Source organism: Pterocles gutturalis, unplaced genomic scaffold, assembly GCF_000699245.1.
Source record: "Pterocles gutturalis isolate BGI_N339 unplaced genomic scaffold, ASM69924v1 scaffold32506, whole genome shotgun sequence".
NCBI lineage: Eukaryota > Metazoa > Chordata > Aves > Pterocliformes > Pteroclidae > Pterocles > Pterocles gutturalis.
In genome coordinates, this window is record NW_010104077.1 from 23,758 (window position 1) to 35,811 (window position 12,054).

Consider the following 12,054-nt stretch of genomic DNA (forward strand, 5'->3'; position numbering starts at 1 on the left):
CTGAATTTCCTTCTCTTAAAGAAATCAAACAAAGGTTAAAGTATAAATACAATCTCTTGTTCCCATCCTTACTCCTCTTTGGTGGATCTTTCCCTTATTCAAGTACCTTTTCAATTATGTTTGTTAGATTTACAAGCTGATGGAAAGCTTTTACCAGTTTAGGTCCTTTCAACTGACATGTTTTCTATTTATACTGCACAAAGTATTTTAAAACCCTGTAAAAAGCAATCCTGCTGTAGCACAATATCAAATCAGATGACCTAGCAGATTTTTGTACCAACTTTTTTGAGCCTGGGGCAAAAAAAAAAAAAAAAAAAAATAGAGCTTGAATTATGTCTCTGATCACTCCATATCATACCCTGAAATGTTATAAGAACAGTGGTAATACAGCCACTGCCTTTTTTAGATATAATGTAGAATGCATGAAAAATCCCAGAACGACACCTACTATTCTCAACTATTTTATTGTATGTTTTCATCTTTGAGTTTATAACAGAAATAATGTGAACACGGCAAAATGGTATGTTTGCAGTGAAGTAAAATAGATTAGAATGCAAAATACTAGGAAAAATGCAGGAATTTTTTAGAAACATAAAGAACAGATTTATTAACCAAGTACTAATTTTTTTTAAAAAAGTGAAATCTTTGGCTGAATACAAGGTCTAAACCCCAAAGTTAATCCTCTTTTTTTTTTTTTTATAATTTGCTAAAGCACTCCTATTATATCAAATATGGATCTATATCATACTTTCACTATATTCAAGGAAGAAATAATTCTTCCAAAGCATTCATGAATTCCCCAAGTTTTCATCCCACTGAGATATTGGATAATCAGTCCTGAGCTACTGTAAACTCTTCTGTCATGATTTGCTATAAACAAAGGTGCACCTCTAAAATTGTATTATTTCTTACTAAAGTTTATGATTCCTGACATCAGTTTCATCTGGACATTTTTGCTAAGACTTTGGTAGTAGTTCAGCTACTCATTCACACAGATTATCATGTTCTGCATGCAAGAATTCAGATCCATGACACTGACAATTCAAATCCCAAGACGGAATATTTGCTTCTAACTTCTATCACCTCTTTTAAGAATAAGTATTGCTGCCTACTGTGTATGCTGAGCTTTCCTATTTATACATTCTGCACCCCCTCAATAAAATTAGAAGGGGCGCTATTCTAACATACTGTCTGCCAGAAGCATCTCCGTTGTATTCTCTGCTATCATGTGCATATACTTTGCATTAATTGATAGCATGTAAAAGCATATTGAGGTTCTGTCCAGATATAAAATATGAAATAAAGCTTCACTGCAATTAAGTCAGAGAGAATCTTCCATTTTTGTCATTGGACAAACCAAATATCCTATACTGACAGGATCAAAAAGATATCCAAGAAATGTAACTTACTGGATGGCCTTAAACTGCACCACAGAAGCTGCATCTTATATTCTCTATCTAAAACTGCTCATGCAAGGGGATTTTGTATGGTTATTTACTGCAATCAATCCCATATAAATCTTTAGGATCTTTGTTAAAAAAAAATCCAAACCCTGGTATCTGCTTGCTCTATTTCTGGGCATTGTTTTAGATTTCATATTCTCCAAGAAATGGACTTTACCTTCATCATAAGACCAGACTCTCAGATAAGCACAACAGCTCCTTACCTCCCCCTGGTTTTCTTTTAAAGGGGAAGTTGAGAAGAAGGCTGCCAACAAATTGTTAACCTTTCTGGACTGTCTTAGTCAAACTGGCTAAATTAAATGCCTCTGGTTTCATGTCCTCTTGCTTGGAAGAGTGAGATCAAAGACAGATGGCTCACCCTTCTTAGATGAGTTGGTCCCAGTGCTCAAGTAAGCCCCTTAATCTGTGCCTGGGGGCAACAGGAGATGTGCAATGCAGAAGATTATGCAGCCCTACCTATAACACTGATATTAAGTCTTTATTAAGAGTCACAAGAGTACTGTGATATAGGCCTCCAAAGCAAAAAGGAAAGGTGGTGAGATGATGTAGTCATACTGTCCTGAGATGGTGAACTGAAATTTTCCAGGTCTTGCAAGTGTTTTACTACATGCCTGAGTTTTACTTTGGCTTTTTGATTTAGCTAAACAAAATGAGACAACAGCCAAATATTTATCAAATATATAATAAATCCAGAAGCAATATCATACATATGGGGGATGTGTGCCACCCCAATGCAAAAGATGCCACAAATGGTACTACTATTCCTTTTGCACTCCTTTTTATGCATACATGACAGGACAGCATTAATCCCCAAATGGACATGTTTATTACCTGAATAAAGGCTGCTTGAGATATTCATGGTTTGAAGGTAGTTATGACAGCGTTCTTTATGTTCTTCCAAAGAGCTGCGCTGCTTGTAGCTGCGACCACAGTATCCACACTTATGGGGTTTGCCAACTGGAGGAAACACAATTAATTGAGAGATTCAGATGAGGTATTCAACAGCACATTAATAATGGGAAGAACCACAGGAAAAAAAGCCCACCCCCAAAATAAAACCGTGCTGTTGTGAACTGAAGAAAGATTTTATAAATTTAAAAAAAACCTAAGACTAATGGAAAACTAGTTGTATATCTTTACATCAACAGGCCAATTCTCTGGGTGCTGCAAACTGATTTCAGGTGATTCACATCAGATAAGGACTGTGACATTAAATCTTCAAAAATGGCATCTACACAAGTTAGAAACAGATACCTTCAAAGTTCTGAGTGTAGCTGATTTAGTGCCTAGCTTCCACTGAGACTGCCAGCAGGGGAACTGGTGGTGTAGGTAGAGACACCTGCCCACGGCTGGATGTCAGTCCTGATGTAACCAGAACGAGCTCAACCCTTTAGGACAATGATAAATTTCACATGTTTTCTGTTTCCAGAAACTCAAGAGAAATGGCATGACAAAACTTTTTCTGCATTATACTAATCCAGATATAGGTAGTTCCAGGAATCTTGTAGTAACAATATGGATTCACGGACTTCTAGACTTAAATTTTTGGTCTTAGCATGACACGACAATTTTAGATGGCTACTCAGCTTAAATTTTGAATTTTGTTTACAAATTCCGAGGTGAAAATTAGACTCAGACATCCAACTTGTTTTATAATGTATTGATGTCAATTTGCCAATTGCAGGAACTAATAACAATCTATAGTTTATGCCTTGTCTCTTTAGCTACAGAATCCTCAGAGTTTGCCAAAAGTGTTACCAGTGTCGGTTCCAGCAATGTGTTTTGGAGGTCTTCTATCCAAATAACAATTTGCATTTCCAGGTTAGCTTGGGAAACTAGGTAAGACAACACTCTGCTTTTAAAGGCACTTTAAAGGCGCTAAATTGGTTTACTTCACAGAAGGTTAGGGCTTCTGTCAAACGAGAGGTTTGTGCTAATGGAAAAGCGCAGCTATTCAAAAATATTTATTCAGATCTCCATATTACTGTTGAGACAAACACTGAAAAACTCTAGCAGAGTCCACTTTTTGGGAAGATTATTATCTTTCTCCCTCCCACCCTCTCTCTTCTCCCCACCCTTTCTCTTTCAAAGTACTTGTAATAAGAAGGTGCAATGAATAACTGCTGCTAAATGCTGTAGGTGGCATTCACTCCTTAGGTCGAGACTGACTACCAGACCGTGGGTTTTTGAGATTTCGTGACTTAAAACCTACTGTGTGTAGACCTTATATTATCTCTATATGCAGATATATGCCATCCAAACCCTAAAACATTCATCAGCTTTAATTCACATTCATAGTTCCATGAAATGGGTTACTCACAAGAGGCTTGTAAGATGAAATCCTAATAGAGAAACTTCTAATCAGCCAAGAAGTATGGGAAAAAAAACCAGTTCTTCTGGTGAAGGATCATGAGCATGAGATGTGTTTAGTCACTTCTTTGCTGCTAAAATGCTGCGGCCAGCTCACAGCTTGGTTAACAACTCCAACATGGGGCTACTCGCCTCCCCAGGGTGAGAAGACGTCCCAGGCTTGGTGGCCACAAATGCCCCTGTCTCCTCAATGGGTACGGTGACGAGTGCCCCGGACGGTCCTGCACCTGCACTTACCTGAGTGAGTCCTCAGGTGTCCCGTGAGGGCATCCCTGCGACGGCAGGCGTAGTTACACAGGTGACACTTGAAGGGCTTTTCACCTGAATGCAACTTTATGTGGCGCAGAAGGTTGCCCTTCTGTGTAAAGGAGGCTCCACACTGATTGCACTGGAAAGGGCGTTCTCCTACAGGGAGAAGGGGAAAATACGTGAGAACAAAAAATCTTACGCCGTAACAAGAGAAAGATTTCAGTAAGAAAGTTGTTTTCTCACTGCTGCTCTGTGACTTCCACCGGCTGCAGGTTTGATATAACATGAGGCTTTCAGACTAAACCTGCCAGTTTCTTAATGCTTCAGTGGCTGGGTCAATTTGATCTGAAAATCTAATTTTTTTTTCCTAAATCAGAATGGCACATCACAATGCAAATTCAAACTCATTTAAATAAAGTGACTGCAACATTTTGTGTTGAAGAGCCACTCTTCCTGATCAGCAGTTTTGGAATAAACCAATATCCAATTTTGCATGTTGTGGCATTTGGTGGGGTTTTTAATGTGGCTTTTTTCAAAGGGTCTTTAAAATATGCCACTGAAGCAGCAAAATAAAAAGGAAACTCATTAAAAATGCATTTCAGGATCACAAGTTCATTTCAGCGTTACATTCTTATATTTAAATGAAAGGCACTTCATTATAACAGTTATAATAACTTCTTTTCATTTACATTTTCCCTGTATTTTCCCTTTCAATTTCTTCTCCATTACCTGTCTGTCCCTAAGCAGCCAAATCAGGAAAGAGACAGAGAAAGAAAAGAGACAGAGTAAAATCACATAAGTTAAGACAGTGCAAAGGAAGCCCTGTACTTCCATGCCAAAGTCCCAGCCCTTCTCTAGGTAAGGTATGAACACAGGAGCTGCACAAATGGGCTCTGCTGGTCTACACTTTGGACAGACCCAGGGAAAAACTTGAAGAGACTCAGCCTTGATTTGTCTAAACTGGTGCCTGTTATCAAGGAAGTGAACCAACTTGCCTTTGCAAAAAAGAATATGGCTGTTGTTTTGCTTTTTAGTGCTGTGTAAAATCAATATGCTCATTTATTCACTCAGCTATTTTTTTTTATTTAAGATAGTTGAGGCCTTTTCTTAAGTCAGTGGGAAATAAAACATGTTTCCAGTTGTACCAAATAGGAGTAAAGAAAAATTTATACATGAGAGCACTCTGTCAAAAAAAATGCCCATTTCTCTTTAGCCCTTGACTAAGTCAAACCAGCCTTTGAAGTTCATTTGTTGAATTCTGTTTCTCTTAGGCACAAATGTAATCTGCTATAGTAATTATAATGTATCAACAATATTAGAAACAGCCCAGAGATTACCTGTTCTTAGTTTTTATTTTCTTTATGTAGCAATAATATCGAATTTAAAACTTCAGTGCTGAAGTTAAAATATAAAAAAAATAAACACAAGTTAAACAGTTTCCTTCTTCTCTCTCTCTTAACCATCAAGTATTATTTTGCACATCTAGGATCAACTCGTATGTCCATATGTGTGCATATATGTGCAGCATGATTATTTTTGACTTTTGGGTAATGCAGTAGCACAGCTGAAAATCAATTGGACAGCAGCACAGTCCCAACCCCAAAATCTGCAAACTCTACCATCAGAGCTGGCAGCCTTAGCATTCAGCAAACAGTAAAATGAATCTACTTTATGACACAATATTTTCATCCGTCAAACAGCTTCAAGCAGTTCAGCATAGTCCCTGTCAAGCCAAATGAGCTCACTTTCTTTGTCCCTCAAGCAGCCGTATCCATCTAAACTATACCTGCAACTGGTTCAACTGGGGTGACCCACAAAAAGGCCAACATTAGCCTTACGGGATTTTGCAATGTACTTCATAAGCCATGCACAGTAGTTGTTAGGGGAAAAAGAAAATGGGTGAGAGCCTGGAGAGTCTGTCTGCTTTACCTCTTAATCTTTGGGGCAGTTACTCAGCATGTACGGTATTTTTCAGAAATAGACTGAAGCAGTAATGAAGAAGTCAGTTTGTCATGGGGGACACAAATTCAGAAGAAATGGTTAGTTCTTACTTAGCGGCTTTTAATTTCTGTTATTTTTACTCAGAAGAGCATAAGAGGAGAAAATGAGATCATAAAAGTACTCCAGGAATGAAATGTAAAGCAAAGTAAGAATGAAATGCATCTCCAGCCTACAGCTCTTGCAATTACAGGGTGAAATCTTGCACTGGGTAGAGAAGACAGACGGATGGAGCATTTCAAATGAGACTGCTGCATACCAAATATTTCTACCAAACTTACGGTGGGATCAAATATTAGGGAACCTGCGCCCACATTGCTGTACAAGGGAAATGACGCCACCATCAAAAGACCCTGAAACTATGTGTAGCTTGACTGGCCCTTGGTCTTCCATGCTGCAGCTACCAGGGTGGGGAATGTCTCCCACGTGAGCCCAGCAAAGCTCCCAGCCCTGCTAGGATGGAGGCGGTCACTTATGGAAGGTGTGGCACTAACCCATCAAAATGGAGAAGGGATAGGACACAAAGGAAAGATACATAATGCATCTTGTGTTTAAACAGTCAGCTTTGTGTGTTATTTTCTCACCAGTCCTGAACAGCACGTGTCTATCCTGCGTAGATTTCATTGCACAGTGTGTAGCTGTGGACGAATATGGGCCCAGGAGCCAAAACTGCAGTGGGACCCTGCACTGAAACAACCACCATTGCAGTGATTTGCAAGCCTTAGTGCGAGAACAGGCCCTGGACTACTTATTCAATTAAGAATATTTATTATCTTAATTTAAATCTTTCTAATTTCTTAAACAATATCACAAAATCACCTAATACTCAGAGATGTGCATAGCTCTCTTTCTTCTTTTTTTTTTTTTTTTTTTAATGATCATTCTTCAATGGGTATTAGTTTTCTAAATAAATTTGAAACATTCAAACCCAACTAACAAGACATAAGGAAATGAAGACATAAGGAACCTAATTGCTGACTTAAGTTAAAGGAGTATACATATAAGGAGGGTGTATATATACATATGCATACATATGTGCACACTGAGCAAGCAAAGCCTGAAATCTATACCCTGGGGTCTCGGCACCAGGGAGCAGGAGAGGGTTTCTCTCTCCTTTCTAGATCTCCTTTTTCCTAAACACCAAGCAAGACAGCAGCAAGCTAGAGAAAATCAATGTACTGAAAGCCTTGGGGAAGGAGAGTGAGGAGAGTCGGGCATCTGTGAGTGGGATTCGCTCTACAGACAGAAGCAACAGGTAAGGTGCTAGGAAGCAGTGAGTGTTGTACAGCTTCTTGCAGACAGGATGGGGCAGAAATAGGTGCTGCTCTGCCTATCTGCACTTGGCACGTGTATTCATTAAAAGTAATTATGCCTTTTATCAGGTTAGGCAGTCATTTTATTTTGGCACTTTAGTGTGCTAGAGTTTTGTTCACTTATCAAATATTTATTTAAGGAAACCTCACTGCATATGCAGGTTTTACATGAATTAGCAGCAAAGTAATTCATTTGCGAGGCTTATTCCTTCACCAGGCATGTATTGAAATGGGCTTCAGTGTAGTCAGTTAAATGTCTATAATAGTATATCCCATTTCCACTTTAATTTTCACAGTGCAGCTGAAAGGAAAAGCAGCCAGCACTGTTTCCCTATGACGTCCCTTTAATTTAAACTACCAGCTCTGAGCCTCCACTTCTTTGCCAGCCCTTGAAAAATTGCCTGAGCTCGCCCAAAGAGCTGAGGGTGAGGCAGGAGGGAAAGGAAAGGCTTTCTTTCCATGGAAGGACTCAGGGGTGCAACTTCATACCCTTTAGTTTTAGTAAGTGTAAAAAGAAGGGGGTCCTGCTCAAAGAAGTGCAGTTTTAACTAGGTTCTCTGGTTAAAAAGAGGGTCCTGTTGGCAAGGGGAAGGCTCTGCAAAGGCCAGAGAAGCCGCAGCCCCAGGAACACTGCTGCAGGGAGCAGGCAGCCCAGCGCATCCTCCAGGGACGCAGCCTGCTGGGGACCAACCACTGTGCCAGAAACAAAGGCAGCTCTGCCCACAGCCTCCCTAAAATCGGGTGAGTCCCTGCACAGGCCATTCAGCCCTGGTGCAAACGCTGCCTCTGACCCTCAGGGACCCGAAACAACTCCTCTGAAGCAGCAACAGTGTACTTTTAACAGAGCAGCAGCCTCCTTGAACAAGCACAAAGACTTCTACCTTTAAATGCATTTTAAGTTGCAACATTTTATTTCAACTACTACAGCATCCTCTTCAAGCCCAGGGGTCTGTTTGCAAAGCCTCATGCCAGTCATTTTCCATATACATTTTATCAACTTTTAAAGGATCACATTAACATTAAATTAAAAAAAAAGGAAACAACCAACAAGCACTTTAGGAAGTATGCTGCAGCCTCTCTCTGAGAACTAGTTGTGGCTTTTCCAATAATGATAATTATCGGCTCGTCCCTGACAGAGGGATTTATCATATTGAATTGAAGAGTATTTTGAAGTAGGCAATGTAACATCATTGCTAACTATCACCAGCACTGCTTCTGAAGATGGCTAACCCACCTTACACTAACAGATCACTCCCTTCCAGAGCTTGAACAGCTGCAGTTACAATGACAGACATTAGCACTGCAGGGGACAGATGACACTTGGGGTCTTTTCGTGGATCCTCTCCATTAAACTCTGAAAACACTTTGCTAATCTGACTCCATAGTAATTTTGGGGATATGGAGGAAGAAATTATCTATGTGTTTACTAGCACAACTATTTCAGTGGAATCTAACCATCTGACAGGTTATTCTTACCTTAAAAATATTTTAAACTTCCCTCTTATTTGAATATTCGTGCAAAAATGGCAAATACTTTATTTATCTGTTTTTAAAGTAACTTGTGTAGCACAACAGTACAGTTCCATTCTTCTCTGACTGTGGATGACCTCGGAGTTTAGATTGGAAGCCTAATTTTTAGACAGCTTATATCAGGTAAGATGACACTCACCCTTGGCTTTACTTCTTCATTTGTTTCAGCCTCTTCATTTTTTGCACTCTTTGAGACTATTTAGAAAATTGAGGCAAGAAGATTCACAGCACTATATAATGAAAAGCCATCCCTATGGAGCACAATATCTTGACATGTCTCTTTTAGTATCCCAGTGGAAACCCTTTAGTCCAGATTGCACCAGTGACAATACTTGTTTTCACTTCATTAAACATTTGACATGAAATTAACCCTTTTTTTACTGACTGCCAGTACAGTTCCCTTAACATTTATTTTGCCAATCACTTTCATAATCATTGACACATAATGAGCCTTGTTGCATTGTTGGAAACACTGGAATTTCATCTATTTCAGAGTTAGCCACAAATGGTTTTTTCTTCAGTAATTCTTAGAAATTTATTAGAAATTAAACAAGGCTTCTTCACTTTTTCTTTTAATTTGAATTTTTCATGTATCTTCAAACCAATCTGCACAATTTCTACCCCAATAGATGGACTTCCATTGAGAAGAAATCTCAATCCTAGTGCTGTCTGAAATGGCGTTACAAAAAACCCGAGTCCCAAATAACCACCGATGCTGCATTATCTTACAAGAGGCAACGTGCATGATACAGAAAATAAGTCTTAGTTCCTAATATGTGGCCAATTCTTGTCAACTAAAGGAAAAACTATGGCAGGCCTTACCAGTGTGGCTTCGTTTGTGAACCATGAGCACATTGGGACCGATGCAAATTATCCCACAGATATCACATTTTAGCTTTCCGTTAGGAAGTCGAATGCCTCCAACTCCTGACATAGCCTTGCTGCCTGGGCCATTGTGTGAGCCATTCATTTTCTCTCCCGAGGTATCAAGCATTCGTAAATCCTCTGCACATTCTTCCCCATTCATTTCACAGGCACGCCCATTCTCTTCATCACTCTGAGTCTCTATTTTAATATTACCAGCTGAAAAAAATAATACAGGGTGCCACTCAGTTTCATTACAGAATAAATATGGTGGCAAAGAAACAATCAAATCAAAGAAGATAATTTCTAAACAGCATGTACAATATACCTAAATAACAAAAAACTACAAACTTGACTACATTTCTACGGGCAATGTGATGAGTTTGTAACACATGGAACAATGAACAGTGAATATCAGAAAGACAAATACAAGGCACCCAGGGAGCTGGGAACCCAAACAACACTACAAGTCTGTTCCTAGGTCACTTTGAGATTTTTGCATTTGTAACATTCATTTTGACAATTCAGGCTAATTGGAATGAAACTTAAAATTAATCCACTTCACATGGATTTGTCCAACACAGTTGTGAAAGTAAGTAACTCATCAAAGACAATGGATGAAAATGAACTGAAAACGCAACATTCTCCACTTGGCAGGAAGTTCCCGAAGTTTGTACTGAATCCAAATATTTGGGTTGCAGTTCTATGGGGTAAACAAGGACCATGAGGAAGCAAAGATAACAAACACTGATAAAGAAATAAGTGTGGGGAAGGATGGAAAGAAGAATTTAAGAGCAAGAACTAGCATTACAGGAAATTATAGGAGTGATAATTCTGTTTTAAGGACAGCAGGATTAGGATTGCTGAGTGAGAGAAGAGGATCTCTACAGCCATGAGCTGCTATTCAAAAACAGTCAAATCAACAAAGGTGGGTGGGAGAACTGTTTTGACTTTATTGGATAAATCCTTTGTGTTATAATACCATAAGTGACAATCACTTGGAGCTAGAAGAATAATTCAGGTATAAATTTGGCATAGCCTCACTACATGTGATAACATGTAAGTTGGTAAGTTTGGTCTGATATGAACACAGCAAACCTAAACATTGTGGAAAGGGGCCAAGATTCAGATCAGTTAATGCCAGCATTCATTCCGCTTCTCTCCACAGGACTGCATGACATTTTGTGTAGAATAAATAATCTTTGTAGTTATTTCTCTCTTTTCTAATCTGATGATTTTGATGAAAAAAATAGTTCTTCATTAGCTGAAAAAGACAATTTAATTACCCCAAGTCTTACTTCCTTTTCAGTGCAAAACCTCTTCCTTCACTCCACCCCACCCCAAAAGGAAGTGCATTTACGTTAGTGGCTGGCTGAGTACACGAGGGGTAGGGGTCTGTTTCACCCAATACAGATCAGGTCTTTTCCTTTTGTGGAACAGTAGTGTCAGGGTAGCCTAATCCACAAGTGGTGGTGTAGCAATGACCTAATTAAGAAGCTATGGGCAATAATTACCTCAAGAGATGAAAGACCTTGACATTAGTTTGAAACTGAAAGGTTTGAAAAACTCATCTCTGCTACACCCTGCAACCTCCCAGGTGTCCCAGGAGGATTGCATGGATGTGACTGACAAAAGTATCTGACTCAAAATCCTACTGGGAAACACACTGGTGTTCACATTTCTGAACATTGCTTGACTGGACACATTTTATAAAGTCTACCAATCTAGGCATTTAATGATTTTTCAAATATTGCGTTTTTAATAGAAATCATATGCAAGACAGAATGAGTGTGCATCATAAAGAGCAGTTTTTCCTTTAAAATGTATGCCCCAAAAAGGGGAACAATTTAGAGATATGGGAAAAAAAATCCACGACCAAACAGTGATTTACAAAGATGCTATGACTGGCTAAACAGAAACTATCTACACTGTTTTGCAAGTATAGTGGACTACAACCCTGTACTGCTGTTTTCACCATGGTGATCAGAAGCAATAGAACTATTTGGCTTGAGCATATGACAGATTTTCCATAATTCACATACCAATTTTATTCTCTTAATTAGAAGAATAACAATTTGAATGTAAACATGATCCTATATTTACACAAAACAATTACAGGCTCCTTGCCTGCCAGGGGTTTGGAGAAGGTGGTTTTTGAAGTAAGCTTTATGTTAAGTTAAAACAAAATACATGAGAACAAACAAACAAAAAAGATTAAAATACTTAAGCCCTTTAGTAGCGTATGCGGACAAATGTACATTACTAAG

The 12,054-nt window shown here is 38.9% G+C and overlaps 1 protein-coding gene across 1 annotated transcript in view; it reads right to left on the bottom strand.

Moving 5' to 3' along the window:
* IKZF1 (IKAROS family zinc finger 1 (Ikaros)) overlaps window positions 1-10,006 on the bottom strand; it is a gene marked incomplete at its 5' end in the record, with an annotated part of 17,573 nt that extends 7,567 nt beyond the window's left edge. The window contains 3 exons of the mRNA XM_010086946.1: window positions 2,295-2,420; window positions 4,071-4,238; window positions 9,746-10,006. Of these exons, the coding sequence (XP_010085248.1) occupies window positions 2,295-2,420; window positions 4,071-4,238; window positions 9,746-10,006 (555 nt within the window). The remainder of the gene's footprint in view (window positions 1-2,294; window positions 2,421-4,070; window positions 4,239-9,745) is intronic.
* Window positions 10,007-12,054: the final 2,048 nt, after the last annotated feature.